At 46.1% G+C, this 20,930-nt stretch overlaps 1 protein-coding gene and 1 long non-coding RNA gene across 10 annotated transcripts in view; one reads left to right on the forward strand and one right to left on the reverse strand.

Moving 5' to 3' along the window:
* LOC140598490 (solute carrier family 13 member 1-like) overlaps positions 1–20,930 on the forward strand; it is a 106,763-nt gene that overhangs the window by 45,642 nt on the left and 40,191 nt on the right. For all 9 annotated transcript variants that reach the window (XM_072755159.1, XM_072755162.1, XM_072755165.1 and 6 more), the window contains exons 7-10: positions 3,417–3,568; positions 15,618–15,737; positions 20,328–20,426; positions 20,756–20,857. In XM_072755159.1, coding sequence (XP_072611260.1) covers positions 3,417–3,568; positions 15,618–15,737; positions 20,328–20,426; positions 20,756–20,857 — 473 coding nt within the window. The remainder of the gene's footprint in view (positions 1–3,416; positions 3,569–15,617; positions 15,738–20,327; positions 20,427–20,755; positions 20,858–20,930) is intronic.
* On the reverse strand, positions 7,184–13,567 carry LOC140598491 (uncharacterized). The gene is made up of 3 exons (XR_012000905.1): positions 13,410–13,567; positions 13,185–13,320; positions 7,184–11,620 (listed from the first exon to the last, which is right to left on the reverse strand). It is a non-coding gene; the product is annotated as an uncharacterized lncRNA (long non-coding RNA).

Raw genomic sequence — 20,930 nt, forward strand, 5'->3', positions numbered from 1 at the left:
CATCTAACAGTGGAAATCTAACCATAATGCCTACAACTGAGAAATCAATATGTGATACCAGATGGATCTAATGCAAGTAAATATCCAAAAAGAGCTAGATTTTAACCTGGCTTTTTGGCAAGCAGAAAATGATTAGTGATATTTCTTACAAGTCGTCTCACATTATTATTCAACCATAAATAGAAACCCTAACGGTTTCATGCCACTGTCCCCCCAGTGAGTTGTCTTGTACAGCGTTGGAGACCCCGGGCTTAGCCCCCGCGGTTCACGGATGGAGTGTTGAGTAAGCCCCTGGGTCTGCACCCCTAACCACCAGGTAGCAATAGTGAGGCATCCCTGTTCTTCGTACCACATTAATTTCTGAATACTTTCTGCACTAAGGGGTCTACAATTCTTTCATATATTGGAAAGACTTTTTATGGTTGTAGAAGATACAAAAAGTATCAAGAAGGCAGAAGATATCCCCAATCCCATTGTTAATATTTTGACATATTTCAGTTTAGTCTATTCCTGGGCATTTTATGTGTGTGGACATATTTTTATCATAAAAACTACATCCTTGTGTATATTTAATTTCACATAAGTCCTCTGTTGTGAAACAGTATAAAACAAGCATTTTCCCATTCACAGTGTGTCCATGGCAATGCCCTTCGGTCACCTTAGCACAGGAGGTTCCCTCTAGCCATGCCATCCCCGACTGCCTCATCCCCAACAGCTTCATTCCTCTAGATGTTTTGCTTCTCCTCCCTTCTTGGGTAGGAATCTTTTTTTCTCTCCAAAACTCTTGGGAAAAGATATACCACACACATGCACACACACAGACACACACACACACAAACACCAAATTCCTCCTCCACTTATGGAAAAATGTCGTGTTTATTCTGTTGTCCTGATATCTGCAAACACATGCTCTTAACTTTCCAAATGATTTATTCCAGATCCCTTTGGGCCTAGGTCAAACTCTTGGTCTCAGGTTGAAACTAGTGTCTTAGGCAAAAGACTAATCTGTTGATGATCCACCCTTCCTTTGTTTTTGTAGTTTCTGTACTAATAGTTGGCTCAATTAACGGCTCATCTCAGGCTTTCCTAAGAGCTCTATTATTCTGCCATTGACCTTCCCAACTGTCTCTCTGGTCCTCGGTCTTTACCCCTTACTACAGCATCATCTCTTCAACCAGCCCAGCAATCACATGCCCTAAGCGAAAAACCGTAATAGAGCTGACCAGAAGGCGTTCATGTTTACTGGCAAGATAATACAGACATTGCCCTCGATCCCACCTCCCAACGCCTGCACTTACTCCTCAACATGTATTATGGTATATTAGCATTACAATTTACTGCAGAATTTAAATTCACCCTGAACTTTTAATGTGTTTCTAAATTGTAATATTTGCATAAATATCACCTAATATATGTCTTAAAGGTCTATACATAGGAAAAAGTATGAGAAATCCACAAAGGATAAAGCATGGCAAATATATTAGTATTTTCTTATTTTGATTCTTTAATTTTGTATCTACCCATACCTTTTAATCATTATGTTTTATATACACATATATATGCATATGCATATATTTGCAATTAAGAAAGTTTAAGTGTGGTGAGAATGTACATTACATCTTTAAGTTCCCATTCTTATGTTCAGTTTAATAATATCCAAATTATATATCACTTCCTGGTTTCTGTTGCTTTTTTCTACAGTAAAATAGTTAATATTTAAGCCCCAAATTTCAGTTGCCACTTAGTACTACACTATAAGAATTTTTAAACTTATTTTGCTATTTTATTTACATACCATTTGTTTTTCAAGTTTTCAATGGAAACTGTTACCATGGAAAATATAAAACATTCCCATGTATAAAATATAAGACAAACAAGATATTTATAAATTAATTTGTTTGGGGTGAAGAGTAGACACCCCAGGGAGCTAACTTTTAAATTAATTAGAACATAAAAGGCAAATTATAATCCAATGCACCTGACCCTACTATGCTAGGTCATTCCCACATCCATGATGGCTTTCAGTGAGTACTAAATACTTCCTTTCCAAAAAAAAATATAAAAAAAAAATAAATAAATACTTCCTTTCCATGATTTCTTAAAAAGATCCTTCAGTGTATATATCACAGACAGCATACCTCTCTGTATGAAACAGGGTGATTCTTCTATTTGTATATTTTTAAATAAGGACAGATCATAAATAGACAAGAATTGATACATGAAGAAATATAAGGAGGCTATTACAGTAACCCAAATCAGAGGTGATGTTGATTTATTCCAAAGTGATAGCGATGGAGATGAACATGAAATAGTCCAGACACATTTATATAGATAAAATTGACCCAATTTGGTGGGAAGGAAGAGAATGCTCTCAGGGAGGACAAGCAATATAGTATAGTGGCTGAGGGTATGAATTCTAAAGCAAGACTACATGGTTTCAAAATCCAAGTCTGCCATTTCCAGACTCTGTGACCTTGGGCAAGCCCCTGAACTTTACTCTGTCTCATGTTTTCATGTGTAAAATGTGATAAATACAGCGCTAACCTCATTCCACTGTAAGAATAACATGGATTAAATTGTTTATTTACTTTGAACTTAGAATAGTGTTTATTATATACGGAGCACACTGTGTTTGTAATTATAATGATGATGATGCTATTAGCTTATATAGGTGATCCTAAAGAAGAACTACATTTGAGGAAGAAAATAGTGGGTTTGGTCTTGAACATTTTGGGAGTGGAGTTTTATTTAAGATATTCAAGTTATGTTAAATAGTCAATTGGATATATAGGTCTAAAAGGAGAAGTCTGGGCTGAAGACCAGAATTGATGGTATGGTGTATCTACAGGCATTAAATCAGTGAAAATATATGAGATTTCCTAAGGGTAAATACTTCAGAAAAAAGAGGTAGCCGTGACAGAGTTTCATGAAACTCCAGTTTTCAGGAAGGATAAATGAAAATGAATTGGCAAGGTAAATAGAGAAACAAGCAGAGATGTGGGAGAAAAACCAGAAGAGTGAGATATCACAGAAGCCCCAAGAAGAGTTTTACAGCAGGAAGAAGTGGTTAACTCTTCTGGGTACTGTCAAGAGGTCTACAAGACTGAGACTGAGAAGTATGTGTTGGGTTTAGTAGTACATTGATAATCAAAGCAAGTGCGGTTGGGGTGGCCTGAAGGGACGGAAGCCAGATTGGAGTGGTTAAAGGAACAGAGTCAGTGAATGTAGACGACTCTTTTGCGTAGTTTGTGAAAATGGAGGTGAGGTAGGGCCGTGGTTTAATTGAGAAGAAGGTAACGAAGGCCGCCATTTTCTCTTTTGTAAAGATGACTTGAAAATGATGAAATGTTGGTGGCATGAAGCCAAATATTAAGCAAAGGACCACATGATGTGTAAACTTTTTTCTTGTTGAACAGAACTCAGACACAGGAACCAAGTACCGAACAAAGAAGGACCACATGATGTGTAAACTTATGTGCTTGTGTATCGCTTACTCTTCTACCATTGGTGGACTCACAACGATCACAGGCACTTCTACCAACTTGATCTTCTCTGAGCATTTCAATACGTAAGTAAATGATTGGATCGTTGATTAAATAAATAGGCAGCACATAACTTACGAGGCTTATTCTTCACTGATTCAGAGAATCAGGAACGGAAATTGCTGTACTGAGTTAACCTTTTTTTTTTTTTCATCAGGACATCTATAGGTCTAGAGACCTTCCCTTCCACTAAGAGTTAAATATGGAGGGTGTAGTGAATTAACAGGTGCCTTAAGATTCCCCAAATCAGCTCACAATAGATAGTTATGTCTGGCGGACCATTCTAATCAAATGGGAAGACTTCTCTTGTTACAAATAATACTGTGAATGATAGTTAACTAATGTGAATAGGGATTATCTGGGTAGGAAAATTTATGTAGGGTTCGGGAACTAGCATTTAAACATAAAAGATGAGAATTGCGCACAAAGGTGCTTATTACAGAAGTCTTGCCTAGAATTCAAAAAGATTTGAAGGATTGGGCAATTGCAAGAAATGTCAGTGATAAAGTATTCTAAGGACAGACATAGGACTCTAAATATAAGTTTGCAACCATGATATTCATCTATTAGAGAACATGGGGAATCTGTGGGTAGAGTCAAATAACTTGGGTTAAAAAATCTGTAATTTTCAGCCACTTACTTTGTGAATTTGAACAACAAAAAGTGAATTACTCTCCCAAGACTTAAATTTTTCATATCTAAAACAGTCACAATTCAGATGTTTATTGTGAGACTTAAATGAAGTAAACCATGTAAAAATACTTGATGCTATTTCTGAGAGCTATTGTAAGAATTACTGATATAATAGTTTGAAAGTCCATGCGTTCACGTGAGGACTCAAACTGAATTCTACACCCGCGGTGTGTTTTCAAATACTAACAGGACAGATGATCAGAGTTCCAGCAAGGTGGGCCACATTAAGGATGCCCTGGAACAGGATGTACGTCTTTTCACAAAAAGACTAGGGTTCAGAGTCAGGAAGACTACATTCTTCAAAGCAGATTCACAGATTTTATGACCTTTCTAAAATTATTTGCAAAATGTTGTGCATGCATAGCTTTTCTCGGGAACCTAAGACAAAAAAAAAAAGTCACACTCCATTGTCCTAAAAAGAACAAGAACTGTGTGCAAAGAGCAGTGGGCTAGCAGCTGAAGACCGTCTAATACAGACCTCCATGTGTATTTATTGTTTCCACGATTGCACGTCCATCACGCATGCTCCAGCGGCCAACGTCGATAGGAACCTTAAAATGGCATCTGGTTTATTAAGTGGGAGACTTCTGAAGCTCTCTGTGTCAGAGAGGATTTATCTAATGTGTCTCCTAATTCAAGACAGGAGATGTACTTGATCTCTTTCTGAAAACTAGACTTCCATCCTTTTCCATGAGTTCCCCCAGAAAGAGATTCCACATTTTGGTCTTCTCTGAAAATCTTTTTCTAAAATGTAGACCAAAATTTTATTGTTTTACTCTTGGTGTTAGAGAACTGATGGTTTCCACCATTCTCATGAGATCGATGTTGTTGCAGTAATCCATGCTGACTTGCCCTTTGTCTGCGGTCTTGCACAATGTATCAACCAAATTTTCTTTCTTTTATTTATCTGTTCCCTTGATTCTTTGTATGCAGTAATCCATTTGCAATGACAGATTGGGAGCATTGCAGCACTTTAAGCAAAATGTTTCAGTAACTATTTTCCCTAATTATCTAATCTTCCAATTCTCCTATTCATGGGAATTTGGCCAAATATTCTTTAATTTAGAAAATGCTTAATATGTACTTGAAATTTAGTGAAGTTTTTTCTTCAAAAGTTTGCTTTAACATTAGAGAATTATACACAAACAGAAAGAAACTCAAAGTATCCCTTCCTGATAGAAAATACTAGAATAGAGGGGGAAAACAAACTTATATGAGGAAATATGATTGATCCTATTAAACAAGCCAGATATTTAACCCACTTTTTATTAAACATTGGCCCCAAGATACAACCACATCTCAAAGCAACAGTGGAATGAAATGCATTCAATTTCATTGGAAAATGTGCCAAGAACTTAGAAATACAGGGAAAAAATATTTATACTCTTTGTCAAGATGTTTGGACCTGGAAAGAAATTGCCCTTTGTTTCCAAATCTTATGCACGTCCACCTTTTCCTCTTGACACTGCTTGCCATCCTTTTTAAAGCAGTATCAAGAGTCATTTTGTATAATTTCATTTGGATCTTGCCTAACTCCATGGGTGCATGAATCCTAAGAATCAGTGACTTGACATCTAGGGAAAGGTGCTATCTTACAAACAGTGGGAAGAGGGGAACGGATTTCAAAGCCTTTGTTTATCCATCTATTCACCTATCACTTGCAGATATAAAATGTATCATGTTTATTGACCGAGTGAATGGGTAAAGGTTTATTTTTATTTGCACTGAATAAAATTTAGCTTCCTCAGAATAAACATTTGTTCTAGGACTGATGATGTGCAAGCAAGGCACTGTTGTGAATTCTTTTGGAGAATGAAAAAATGAAACTTGCCAGGAAGCTTTGAGATTCTCTCTGGGTTCTAGACAAAATGTACATCTGTGAAAACCATTAAAAATTTTAAAACATAATAACGTTTGGTTTTTCACATGGAGGCCAGTAGGTAGGTGGTATGTGTTGGATTCCACCTGCTCCGCAGTACACACTTACTCTATATGCCCTTGCTGTGAGGGCAGCATATGGAGGTGAGTAAAGCACAGATTCTGGGCTTAACTGCCTTTGTTCAAATCCCAGCTCTTCCATTTCCAAGCTGGGTGATCTTACACTACTTACTCTCTTTAAGCTTCTTACCTTGCCAGAAAAATGGAATATTAATAACTCTCTTTTAGAGAATTGTTTAAAGTTTTTATTAAAAAATAAATAGCACTTTAAAATCGTACCTATCTCAGAGAATATGCTCAGTAAATGTTGGTTATTACTATGAGATTTGAGAAAGTTGATGTTCGTCTAGCAGACTGAAGTTCGGACTATGGTCATTCAAACCCCAAAGTCTGTCTCCCTAAAAAATCACCTCCTTAGAAACATAATTGAATATACACCCCAAAAGGGGACTGTAGCTGTATGCAGCACCCTTCAAACACTAGAGATTTGTGCAACATGGCTCAATCCTAAGAGGTAAACACCACATTTATGGAGAAAGTGAATGCAAATATTCATAAAATGAAAGCACAAAAAGTTTGTAATCATTTCTTTTTTTTTTTCCCTCAAGGCAGTAAAAGAGCCTGTGGATTTTCTTTTCTTTCTTTCTTTTTTTTTTTCCTTTACCTTGTTTTGCACTGTTTAAATAACAATGTGCAGATTGATTGGCATTCCAAGAGTCTGGGGATAGGAGACCATTTAGGAGTCTGCTACCAAAGTGCTGACAAGTGACAAGGGGCAGAACTAAACTAGTTATGAAGTGATAGGATTTAGACTCAAGATAATGTACAGGCAGAAGGTGGTGAGTAATCAGGTGTGAGGATTTAAGGGCCATGAGGCGTTAGGGCAAGTCTGGGATTTTTGCCGATCCAGCTAGATAGATGGTGATGCCAAGAACTTTTAGGTTCATTGAAGAAATTAACAAATTTGATTTTAGATATCTCGGGATGGCTGCTCAGAGCCTATGCATGGGTTTTTATTTTTTTTAATTTTTTTATAAATTTATTTTTTATTGGTGTTCAATTTGCCAACGTATAGAATAACACCCAGTGCTCATCCCGTCAAGTGCCCCCCTCAGTGCCCGCCACCCAGTCACCCCCACCCCCCGCCCACCTCCCCTTCCACCCCCCTAGTTCGTTTCCCAGAGTTAAGAGTCTCTCATGATCTGTCTCCCTCTCTGATATTTCCCACTCATTTTTTCTCCTTTCCCCTTTATTCCCTTGCACTATTTTTTATATTCCCCAAATGAATGAGACCATATACTGTTTGTCCTTCTCCGATTGACTTACTTCACTCAGCATCATACCCTCCAGGTCCATCCATGTTGAAGCAAATGGTGGGTGTTTGTCGTTTCTAATGGCTGAGGAATATTCCATTGTATACAGAGACCACAGCTTCTTTATCCATCATCTGTCCATGGACACCGAGGCTCCTTCCACAGTTTGGCTATTGTGGCCATTGCTGCTAGAAACATCGGGGTGCAGGTGTCCCGGCGTTTCATTGCATCTGAATCTTTGGGGTAAATCCCCAACAGTGCAATTGCTGGGTCGTAGGGCAGGTCTATTTTTAACTCTTTGAGGAACCTCCACGCAGTTTTCCAGAGTGGCTGCACCAGTTCACATTCCCACCAACAGTGTAAGAGGGTTCCCCTCTCTCCGCATCCTCTCCAACATTTGTGGTTTCCTGCCTTGTTAGTTTTCCCCATTCTCACTGGTGTGAGGTGGGATCTCATTGTGGTTTTGATTTGTATTTCCCTGATGGCCAGTGATGCGGAGCATTTTCTCATGTGCTTGTTGGCCATGTCCATGTCTTCCTCTGTGAGATTTCTCTTCATGTCTTCTGCCCATTTCATGATTGGATTGTTGGTTTCTGTGCTGTTGAGTTGAATAAGTTCTTTACAGATCTTCGATACTAGCCCTTTATCTGATAGGTCATTTGTGAATATCTTCTCCCATTCTGTAGGTTGTCTTTGAGTTTTGTTGACTGTATCCTTTTGCTGTGCAGAAGCTTCTTATCTTGATGAAGTCCCAATAGTTCATTTTTGCTTTTGTTTCTTTTGCCTTCGTGGATGTATCTTGCAAGAAGTTACTGTGGCCGAGTTCAAAAAGGATGTTGACTGTGTTCTCCTCTAGGATTTTGATGGAATCCTGTCTCACATTGAGATCTTTCATCCATTTTGAGTTTATCTTTGTGTTGCACGGGGTTTTTAGTAGGCATTTGCAAATGGAGTGGAAAACTTTGAGGGCTATGTATATATAAACCCAGAAATTAGCGTCTTGAATGTAGAAATGGTCACATAGAGAGAAGAAAGTTGAAAGAACCAAGACATAAATAGATTCTTGGGAACTATTGACAAGAAAGAAGATGAGAAAAGTTTATCAAAGTGGGTGGAGAACCACGGGCATGGGGTGTTCTGAGGGCTAAATGAGACCTTTTTCAGGATGGAGGATGAGTTGGAACAAGCCGCGCGGTAGAAGGGTCAAGGGGGACCGTGGCTAAGGGAAGGCTCCTTTCTCATGGGCGCCCTCCCGTAAGACGTGGGAGGTGGGGCAGAGCCAGGCCTGGGAGAGGGAAGATGTGAGCAGTAGGGAGGGAAACAGCTAATTGGAATGATTTCCTGAGACGCTGAGGAAGCAAAGAAGAAAAGAGCAGAGCGTGGTGTGCCCAGAGGCGGAGAGCCCTCGCGGACAAGGAGGACGTCAGTTTTGTGTTACGCTCAGGAAGGAAACTGTAAAACAGATACGTGACGTTTTGAGAAAGAGAGAGAGAGAGAAGGAAATGAGTGGCTAAGTGTCAGGTAGAAGCAGAAAGATAATAGAAACAAGCGTGGAAATGTCGGTCTTGGAAAAGAAGGACGTGTCGTCCTGAGGACTAATGGGGGGAAGTAGAAAAATGGGAAGACGCAGAAACTTCAGGTTACGTATACGATTCCCTCATTTCACAGATGAGGAAACTGAGGCACAGAGACTTTAAAGATGTATTTATTTATTTATTAATTTGAGAGAGAGCAGATAGTGGGGGGGGTGGGCAGGGGAGAGAATCTGAGGCTGAGTCTGCCCTGGGCGCCAGGCCCCACTCGGCTCCACCTCACAAGCCCCTGAGGCCATGATCTGAGCCCAAACCAAGAGTCTGATGCTCCACTGAGTGAGCCTGGGGCCCCATGGCTCAGACACTCTGTAATGACCCCTAGTCAGCGAAGGGACTGCCAGCTGAGGGCAGACGGCCGAGTCCCAGGCTCCCTCGACCCCACGGCCTGCCTCGCAGACCATGGAGAAGGTGCCAGTCTGTAAAGTTCTAGAAAAACAAGTGAGTTTGCTGCCAGTAGCAAGGGCTACATCCGTGTTCACATTCATGGGTCGCATTTCCTTCCTATAAAACGTGAGCCTGCAAACATGCGCGTCTTATGTGAAGTAGTTGCAAAGCTCAGTTAGCTCCGAGTTAGACTGAACCATCCCCTGGTCATGAGCCCATACCCAGCTCGGGAGGTGATTTTCAGGGTGATACTATCAAGACGGAGCGACGTGTCCAACTCAACTCTAAGGGTGACATTTCTCACGTTCTTAATCCTGGAAGCGAGCTCCAGAGGTACCTAAGCGCCGACTTACCTGACATTAATTCATCGTTGGCCTTAATTAATCCTTGGAACAGAGCATTCTGGAAATATTTTTTGTTCTCTCGCCTCCTGTTACGACTTGCTGCTTTGTTAGGTTTTTATTGGCGCCTCCAGTGGATAAATCCTGCTTGCTGGGTGCCCTCTGCCTGGCCCCACTCCCTCCTGCTCCAGGGATAACGCCCCCAGTCATCACCCAGCCCCCGCCTTCCACCACGCTGTCCCTAAGCCCTTTCCTCCCACTCCGGCTCCCGGAGCGTGGGCCGACGCTCCAACGTCCTCCTCGGCCTGTGTAGTGCTGTTTCGTCTGCCTCTGCTCAGGTGCTGCTCTGCCACCTTTCCCAGCTCCTCTTGCCATGAAGATGTTCGCGTTTCTACAAACCTGTCTCACCCACGCTCACGCCATCACCCCTAATGATTTGAAATCTCGTCGAGGGCGCAGGGACCGGTCTCATCCTTTCATCACACCAAGGGCGACCACTAAGCGCTGTCTGAGATGGACCGTCCAAGACCTACATGAAGCGTTTACTGTTCTTGGGAATCACCTAAACAACGAAATGATCTTTTGATATTAAAATTGTGCTATTGAGGGAAATATTATTAGAGACAATGACTGCTTTCACAGCAGGTAGTTCGGGTGCATCGATAGCAGTTAACAAACAGAATAGCTATTAGACTCAAAAAACAAATCTACCGGATTAAAATGGAAGATTATCCCGAGAAACCTCTCCTAGCTGGCTAATGGTCAGAGTATGATTCAGCTTCAGGTGTCAGCTTGTGGGTATACCAGAAGCACAGAAGGAAGTTTTGTTATCAATAATTAGCGCAACCACTGTTACTAATTACGTGTTAAATTATGACTACTCTAGGTTCACAAACTAAGAAATGGCAAAATAAATGTGTTCGTAGGGGCGCCAACTCAGAGCCCACCTTCCCGCCCTTTCTTCTTGGCGCCCTGCAGAGGGGAGGGCGAAGCGCTTACCGAGCAGCAGCTGCCGTCAGAGGTCACCCCGATTTTCCCCTGCAGGGACGAGCAATTCTACTTCTCAGAAATAATTTCTCTGGCAAACACCACAGGGGAGATTTGGGCATTGCAGAGTTTGGACTCAGACTGGCTCAGGTTTCAGTCCTGCCATATGTGAGCTTGACGTCTGTGAACGTCGCTCCTTCTGCCGAACGGGGCAATGTCAGAGGACTGCGAGGACAGCCTGGAGGACGCGCGTGGGCCTTGGCGAGGGGCCTGGCCTGCGGGACCCCGCCCGGCACCGAGCCGCCGGCTGCCCTCTAGGCCTTTGCCCGGAGACACGCTGGCTCGTGAGCGGGAGGAGCTGACATTCGCAGAGAACCGTCTGCACGGACCCGAACGAGTGGCTCGGGCTCAGGAGTCACCAGGGCAGCCCGTAATCAAAAGGGCTCGGATGAGCGTGGCCGCGGCTTCGGCGCCCGAAAGGCCAAACGTGGTCTCAAGGCCGCAAACCTCCCCAGCTGCCCGCGGGAGGCCGTGGCGCGTGGGCCGGGCCGTGGGCCGAGGAGGGCAGCAAGGCCTCCCCCAGCTGCCGGGGCTGGCCTTCGTGGCGGGGAGAGCATCTCCACGGGCTCTCCCGCGTCCTGAGGACACCAGGTCCGGGCCGGCCCGGGCACGTCCCGCAGCACACGGAACCGTGTGTTCTCACCGGGGCTGGAGCTGAGGACGTGGGCTTCGATGCAAACACGCTGCGCTTGAAGCGCTCCCCTGGGGCGAGAATTCTGCACAGTCTGCGACCTTGAAGAGTCCACCGAAGCTCGGGAGATGGTGTCATCCTGCGGAAAGTGGAAAGATGCTGGACACGGTTAGAGCGTAGTGTGCGTGGCTCACCGGCTCGTCCTAACCGTCGGTGTGACCTGTGGCCGGACGCCCGGGGTGCGCGCCCCCTTCCTCCTGCCTCCATTTACTCTTGAAACCATCACACCCATTCCTCTGGTTTGCGGTGTCACCTACCTGTCGCTACCTACCCATCTTATATGTAACCTGCCCTCTGCCCTCGGGACCAGACCCACGTGAGCACTTAGGAGCCTGCGGACGTTCCCACCTCAGGTGTGTGCCCAGCTGCTCCCTCCCCGTCTGCCAACCTGTTCTTCCCTCAGACTTCATTTCAATAAATGGCACCTATTCCCCGCTTCTCCACATTTTGTCCCAAGTATATTGGAAACCAATGGTCTTCTCTTCACCTTCACCGCCACCAATCCGCCTCCGGCCAAATCTGCTCTACTTCCTACGCCATCGCACCCTCCTCCTCTGCCAAGCTTCCTTGTCCTCTAATGAATTTCCTTGCGTATTTGTTTTATGTGACTGTTGTACAAACTACCATTAACTTAGTGGCTTAAAAAAGCATGAGTTTATGACTTCATAATTCCCCAGGTCAGGAATTCTAGGCCCGGGTTACGTGAGTCTGCTGCTTAGGATCTCGTTAGATGGAAATCGAGGTGGCAGCTGGGGCCTCGAATCCCACAGAAGCCAGGGCCCTGTTCTCAGATCACCCACTGGCTGAATTCAGTTCCCCGGGGGCTCAACTACGGAGGTGCCCACTGTAGGTGGCCTGGGGTCACTCCCTGCTTCCAGAGGCTGTGCCTCGATCCTCGCCACCTGAGCCCTCCGCTGACAACAGGAAAGCTCGCTTCCTTAGGCCAGCGGGAAAGGCTGTCCTTTGAGCGCTCGCCTGATGAAGTCAGACCCGTCCAAGTCTCCCTTTTGAGTAACCGGAGTCTATCTCAATGGGGACCTTGGTTCCGCAACAAAATCCCTTCACCTTTCCCATGAAAGAACCTAATCAGACTCCGCCTGCACAGAAGGAGGGAGGATTATACAAAAATTTATACCAGAGCCAGATAGGGGGTCACCTATCGCACTGTGGCTTCTACTCCGTGGCCTTCAATCCTGAGGATCATCCAGCCAGGATGTTTTGAGTAAATCACAAATTTACAGACTCTAAATCATGTCACTAACGTATTTCCTGTTTCGATCACGCCTAGTTGCATTCATACTAAAATTCACATTTCTTCTGACGGCCTACAAGGTTTTATATGGTCTGATCCCTACTGGCTACTCCGTAGACTCGATTTCACTGATGTTAGCTCACCTCACAGCCTCACGGCCTTCTGATCCTCAAACATGCTCCTCTTATTCCTACCCTAGGGCCTTTGGACTTGCTATTTCCTCCGCCTGGAATGCTGTTTCCCAGTTACTTACATGACTGGCTCCTTCTTGCCATTTAGATCCCATTCCGAATCTTACCCTCTTTAACCACACTATGTAAAATCTCTCCTTCCCCCTAGCAACCTTCTATTATATTATTTTGGTATATTTTCTGATTCTTTTTATGCTTACCTATTTACTGCCTGTGCTCCTCATTTAAATGTAAACTTTATGAGAGGCTGGACTGCATCCATCGACTTCACCACTATTTCCTCATTATCTGGAAGAGCGCCTGGTAGGTGTCCACATGGTAGACGCTCAAAATATGCTGTTGGGCGAAAGAGTCTATCAGAATTAATCGTACTTCACATAATTCATGATGAAAGAATTCTGTATTCACTTTGGGCAGATTCTTACAGGGTACGAGGAAGTGGGAAAAGAAACGGTGAAACCAATCCCTCACAGTTATTCGTTCCATTATCGTTCAAAACAGTCACTGCAGATGGAAGCGTAAAGGTTGTGATCATGGAGGCCACTGTCCTGCGCGGTGTTCACTTCCTTACTAAAGAAAGAAACTAACACAAAACAGAATTTTGCTTTTGCAGGCTTTCATTTTTCTACCTGAACTATCCCTCCAGGCAAAAATTCCAAATAAAACCCCCATTCGGTTAAACAGGGTTGGGTGGAGAGAACCTGATCTCAAGGTATGAGCCGCAGTGGTGACAGCTGCAGCTGGGCGGGCGAACCGCAGCATCTCTCAATGCCTTTAGGCTGGACAGAGTAACTAGGTCATCGACCTGTAATCCAAGTCTAATAAATTGATGGGAAAAAAGCTTAAGCATTTCCTCCTTACTGCATTTTCCAACTAAAGACAACAAACATTTTTTTTTTAAGTGAGCATTCCCAATACAGTCTTGTGGACGTGATAAAGCATTTTTCCATTCATCAATTTTCTGTGTTCTCTAGCATGTCTTATTCATCATTTGTCGCTTCTTTTATTTATTTATTTATTTATTTATTTATTTATTTATTTATTATTTATTTATTTATTTTCATTTGTCGCTTCTAATTGCATAATACGTAAATTAAGCTTTAGATCTCTTCGTGGTCGATAATAATCGCCCTCAACTTGATAATGATAACTCTAGAATCCACGACAACTTCTTATAACCTCAAAGAAATCTTAGAAAACATTACAAACCTAGAGTTTTAAAAACCCATTGTTGTTTTTTTTAAAAAGTCTTTGCATTACTTAGCAACCATCCTAAAATGGAAGAAGAAACGATTCATATAGTACAAAAAGATGTGGCTTCTGCTGATGCACGTGGTATGAAACGTTTCATTTATTTACATGAATTTTTTAAATGGAAAAATACAAGGTGTGATTTCAATAGAATAACAATTTAAAAATCTATCATTCCTAGAAAGTTCTCTATATTTTGTAATTTCAAAAATAATAAAAGTACGTTAATGGTGTTTTTATTGCTTCTGAATATTTCCTATACTTTCCAAAGTTCCAACTCTTTGTGTCCTTGTGTCAAGAAACAAAATCAAGGACAATTGTCTCTCGAACTACCTGTTTTTCCCTCTTCTGTCACAAAATAGATAACTATATGAGATTTTACTTGGAATTTATACTACATTTCGCAAAAATAAGTGTGAGGTTACCAAAGAAACTATGCTGGTGTCTGACGCCCCCCAAGTGTCCTGTTACTGCTCGTGACTGTGGCCTGAACACCTGCAAGTAGGAGGAGTGACGGCCGAGCTCACGCTCTCCACAGAACTTTGGATTGTTTTTAACTGGTCTCAGTGTTCAAGCGAGCCCAGGGCTAGCCTCGGCCCGCCTGGTGGTGACGGCTGCTTCAGGGCGGGCGACCTGGAGGGGGAGAGCCACGGGGGCCGCGGGGCAGGTGCGCCCCGTGGTGGCAGCACCGGTCGGATCCTGGGGCTCGTTCCGGTGGCCGTTCTGGTGGCCGGGACCAGGGCAAGGCCCCCGGAGGCCGCACTCCCATCCCCTGGCCTTGGGTGACGGCCGGGCCTGAGCCGGCTCGGCCGCGCCGCCTCACAGATCGACAGGAGACCCCGAGCCCCAGCTCCCACCGTCCTTGGAGGGGAGCAGCCACAAGGGAGCACTCACGGAATCGGGACCCAAGGGCAGAGTCAGACCGACCGCTGTATGTCCTCCTGCTGGCTGGGCCGCGGGGAGATGCGGGCCACTGCCCCAGGCCCCCAGGCCCACAGGCCCCCAGACCCCCAGGCCCCCCAGGCCCCCAGGCCCCCCAGGCCCCCAGACCCCCAGGCCCCCCAGGCCCCCAGGCCCCCCAGGCCCCCAGACCCCCCAGGCCCCCAGGCCCCCAGGCCCCCAGGCCCCCAGACCCCCCAGGCCCCCCAGGCCCCCAGGCCCCCAGACCACCCAGGGCCCCAGACCCCCAGACCCCCCAGGTCCCCAGATCCCCAGACCCCCCAGGCCCTCAGACCCCCAGGCCCCCAGGCCCCCAGGCCCCCAGACCCCCCAGGCCCCCAGACCCCCCAGGCCCCCGGGCCCCCAGACCCCCAGACCCCCAGACCCCCCAGGCCCCAGGCCGGGTTCCGGGCGCACCCCCGTGACCCTCCGTGTCTCCACAGGCGCTACCCTGACTGCCGCTGCATTAACTTCGGATCCTGGTTTCTGCTTTCCTTCCCGGCTGCTGTGATCATTCTGCTCTTGTCCTGGATCTGGCTCCAGTGGCTTTTCCTAGGGTTCAAGTAAGTAGAGCCCCCATGCTGATGACGGGACGAGGCTGCCTGGGCTCCCCGAGAGCCGCCGGAGCCCCGCGGTGCCCGGACTCCCAGAGCCCCCGGCCCAGCTGAAGGCCCCTAGCAAGTCCCCACACGAGGTCGGCGGAGGACGGGGCCCGTAGAACCCCGCCCGTCCTGCCGTCCTTCGGTCCCACGCAGTGATTCACCGAGCGCCGGCGGGCCTGAGGCCTCCTCCTGATGGGCCAGGCCAGCCCGTCCGGGGGGGCTCCGAGACGTTTGTCCCCTCGTGTACACGGGCATCGCCTGCGCCGTCCAGTGCCCGTGGCCGCCGCCAAGACTGGCACGTCCTTGAAGAGCCGCAGGGAGAGCGAGAGCGCGCCCTGTGTGTCCGGGACGAGGAGCCGGAAGACCGGGGACAGAGCTGTGGCTCTTCGCGACGAGCCATCTGTCTCGGTCTCAGTGTTTCCATCATAAAACGATGGAATTTAACTGGAAGATGAGTAAGCCCGCTTCCCACGCTGCGGTTCTAACGCACATGGGTGCCAGCTGAAAAAAGGTCAAATCTCTGTGTTCAAGGAGAATCTGCAAATATTACCTCGGCTGTGGCTGGAGCTAATGAGCTACTTAAATGACCTCAGTGACGGGCAGCGTCTAAAATCCCGAAGGGCTCCACGGCAGATCCGAATGCAGCCTATACCTGGAGCACATATAACAAAACCCCCGAAAGACCAGGGAAATGACTATAAATCAATCCCTGAGGATCTTTTCCTGAAAAAAAAAAAAACAAAATAATTCAAATTCATCTTTACTGTCTTGTATTCAAATAATTTCAAGGACCTGTGAGCAAAGCCACACGCTCTCTGCCGGGCAGGGGGCCGCGGTCAGCTCCGCAGCCTCGCTCTGCAAAGCAAAGCGCAGTGACCAGGTGGTGCTCCCTGCCGCCCTCCGAGCCCCACCAGGAAGGTGCTCCTCCCCCTCCTTTCCCCTTCCCGGGTCTTCTCCAGAACGGCCACAGTTTTGTTCGTAGTCGGAAGACGGTACTGATGGCTCTAAAACAAACAAAACGAAACAGCCCACTCTGTGCAGATTGTGGGACCAGCATGCGGCCGTCTCCCGCTGAAGCAAATGTGTGGCAGGTCACGGACCCCAGCAGGGGCCCGGGGAGGCCAGCTGCATCCTAACACCCCTTCCTGGAGACGCACGCCGTTGGGGTGGCTTCAACCGCACGGGTGGCAAAGCAGGAGGCGAAGGGCGGCAGTGCCAGCCGTGGGACAGCGCCCAGGCCCAGACCCACAGCGCTGTCCTTCCCTTTGACTACGTACAAGGACTTTATAAAAAACGTACGCGACCATGGTCATTATTTTGAAGTGGCCCACCGTGCTTGAAGGGAAAACCAAGAAAATAGAGGGCAGGCGCACTGAAGGGGGTTGTGTAGGTCGAGAATGCGGGGAGGTGCCTGCGCTAGGCAAGGCCCTGACCCACGGTCCCGGGCACCTTGGGGCAGCCCCCGCCGCCGCCGTGTGCCTTAGGCCGCTCACGGCTTTGCCTCTGCTAAGTTTGCAGTGTCCGCCTCAGGGCGGCAGGGTCTTCACCTCCGGAGGCCTAAGAGCGACAACCAGAAATGATCAGCCCCTCCCCGGACAACGGGGCTGCTCGGGGCTGGGGGCGACACGGCTGACGCCCCGTTATAAGTGGCCCCAGCACACCTGGCGGGAGCAGCTCGTCCGTCAGCGCCCTGAACCTACTCAAAGCAAGAGCTTGCCGCCCTGTCACCGGCCGCTCGAAGGCACCAACTTCATTTGTCTTCACTGTTTATCATCTTCAACCAAAAAGCCCAAGTACGCATGCAGTCCACTGGGCGAAAAACATTTTTTAAGGAGACTCACCTTTTTTTTCTTTTTCTTTTTCTTTTCTTTTTTTCTTTTTTTTTTAGAGAGAGAGGGAGAGAGCGTCAGGAGGGGCAGAGGGTGAGGGAGAGAGAATCCTAAGCAGGCTCCACAGCCTACACGGAACCCAACGAGGGGCTCAATCTCACAACCCCAAGATCATGGCCTGAGCCGAAACCAAGAGTCAGACGCTTAACCGCTGAGCCACCCGGGCACCCTGAGAATTTTTAAAATTCTACTTTCTGTTCTCTAGGTGGATCTCAAAGTGGTCCGTGGATCCGTTTCTCACAATACTCTTATTTAAATTGTGGCAAGGGGTAAAATTTCAAGATTGGCACTGGTCAGTAGTTTAGTTGAGATCATAAAAGTTAAATATTACCTCATCGATCTTAAATATGACAACATCCATGTAATTCTGTCCAGTGGTTGGAGTGTGTCCAGGAGAATGATTTTCAATACGTACGATGGATGTAGAATTGAGGAAAATCTGTTCATTCAAAGGGAATAAGAGTTTAAACATATCTGAATAGCAGAGCTACGGAAAAAATAAGTAAATAAAAATGTGTGTGATGGTTACGGTCACACCATCTTAGACTTCTTATTTTTTCCCTCATATATATCCATGTTTAGCTCAGCAATTTTATTTATTTATTTATTTATTTATTTATTTATCTACTTATTTATTTATTTATTTTTAGCCCAGCAATTTTATAGGAGAACATGCTTCTGCACTCATTCTTTTTTCTAAAACTGCTTTTGCTGAGGCTCCCTTGGCATACAAAAAGCCGTAGATAATTAACGTATACGACTTGATGTCTTTGGAGATACGTGGACACTCGTGAACCATCATCAATGTGAAGCCCATAAACTTTCCCATCACCTCCCAAAGTTTCCTGTTGCCCCCTTTGCTTTTTGAGGTTCTTTTTCTTCTTTTTCTCCTTTTATAGTCAAAGCACTTAATGTAAGAGCTAAGCTCTCAGTAAATTTTTAAGTGACAGTAGAGTGTCATGAATTATCGGCCTTACTTTGTGCGGTGGATCTCCAGGACTTATTTCTGGTGACTGAAACTTTGCACCCTTTGACTGACACCTCACCATTTCTGTCTCCTTACATTCCCTGACAAACAACTGTTTTACTCTCTGCTTTCAGGTGTTTGACTATTTTAGACTCTACCTATAGGGGAGACCATACAATATTCGGTTTTTCTGTGTCTGGCTTATTTCACTTAGCGCAAGGTCCTCCAAGTCCATCTGCGTTATCACAAATGGCAGGATTTCCTGCTTCTTTAAGGCTAATATTCCAGTGTATGTTTATACCACCTTTTCTTTTCTTTCTATACCGCTTTTTCTCTATCGACCTGTTTGTCGACGGACATCTGAGTTGTTTCCACACCTTGGCTATCGTGAGTCATGTTGCCGTGAACACGTGAATGCAGGTATCTCTTCAAGATCCAGATTTCAATTCCTTAATCCTCCACTCAGAAATACCTTCCCTACCCACACATAATGTGATCTAACTGAGCTACTTATAGACATTCCAAAAGATAGAACATAAGAATCTTAAAAAAAAAACAAAAAAAGAAAGGAAAAAAAAGCCATAAGAATCTAACCATTTGCTCATTTGTTTGTTCCACTGGAGGAGTTTTTTTTTTTAAATCTAGGCCTAGAGCAGTACTTCACCTAAAAAAAAAAAAAAAAAGTTTTGAAGATCTGAGACTTCAGGAAAGCAAAATTAGTCACAAGGGAAAGTGTCAGTAAAAAACGGAGACTGGCAGTTACCATTGGCAGAAGATGGGAAACTAGTGGATTCTATTAGGACATAAAGGATGAAAGAAACTTGAAGAAAAGAAAATGTAATAGAGTTGGTGTGCGTCCTGAGCGTAAGAGCCCTAGCTTCGACTCGCCTGACAATCAGCGTACACGACTTCTCTGCCCTAGAGAATGGCTCGAGTCTGGTATATTTTGTGCAAACTGATGGGTCTGACAACCAGCTGTCCCATAAGTTTGAGGAAGGTTCTGCTGAGTTGACGAGTCAAGTATTTGTTGTGCGTGCCAGCGCTGAGAGTTCCTGCACCGGGGCAAACACCAGCGGCGCTGCCCGGCCTTCCAAGCCTTCATCACCTACAGGGATAAGGCCTACACATGTGCAGCCAGTGACACTCAAGGTAGACAATAGAGAAATCAAAATCTAACACTCAGGTACGGAATAACCCATTAGGTCGGAGATGAGCAGCACGTGGCAAAATTCCAGTGATGTGAACACTTCGAGAAGGAGGCGATCGGGGCAGGATGTGTGAAATACGGAACAAATATTAGGCCTTGAGGGATCCCTGGGTGGCGCAGCGGTTTGGCGCCTGCCTTTGGCCCAGGGCGCGATCCTGGAGACCCGGGATCGAATCCCACGTCAGGCTCCCGGTGCATGGAGCCTGCTTCTCCCTCGCCTGTGTCTCTGCCTCTCTCTCTCTCTCTGTGACTATCATAAATAAATAAAAATTTAAAAAAAAAAAATTAAAAATATTAGGCCTTGAAAACGGAGCAAACCAGGCAAGACGGGAAAAGGGGAGAGGACGTTCAAAGAAGGACCCGGGGGCATCGGCGTTGCGCCCAGATCTCTGAGGCTGGCGGGAGGTTGGTATTTGTGAAGCTTTGGCGCAAATCTCCTCTTTAGGGCGGATCCTCTGCTTAACGGGCCCCATTATTGTTGTTTGCAGCTTCAAGGAGATGTTCAAATGCGGCAAGACCAAAACAGCCAAACAAAAAGCTTGTGCCGAGGTGATCAAACAGGAATACCAGAAACTCGGGCCAATGAGGTGAGACACGCGTGGGCGCACGTGCAAACCTTCCACGCGCAGAGGCCTATGCGGCCCGTGTTTAAGGTGACGTGCACCTTAACGTGATTTAACGTGTTGGAACACGTAACGGGGGCCTGGAGCCCGCTGACCCTTGTAGATAGGACTCGACACGACAAAGCACATACAAACATTTCCCAGGCAGAGTGGAAGGGAGCCGGGGCCCTCTCACCCGACGGTCGCCCTCAGCTGCTGGTCGCGGTCACCTGGCCACGGTGTGGGCTCGGCCGGGCTCCGGGTGCCTGCGGGCGTCCTGGCCCGGGCCGACTAGGCACCGACTCCTCCCGCAGGTACCAGGAGATCGTGACCCTGATCCTCTTCATCGTGATGGCTCTGCTCTGGTTCAGCCGGGATCCTGGGTTTGTGCCCGGCTGGTCGGCGCTGTTCTCCAAGTAAGCATCGTTCCGTGCCCCGGCGTGACCCTTCCGTCTCGCCCCGTTTCTCTCCTCGGTGGCCCCACAACTG

Source organism: Vulpes vulpes, chromosome 4 (assembly GCF_048418805.1).
Source record: "Vulpes vulpes isolate BD-2025 chromosome 4, VulVul3, whole genome shotgun sequence".
Classification (NCBI taxonomy): domain Eukaryota; kingdom Metazoa; phylum Chordata; class Mammalia; order Carnivora; family Canidae; genus Vulpes; species Vulpes vulpes.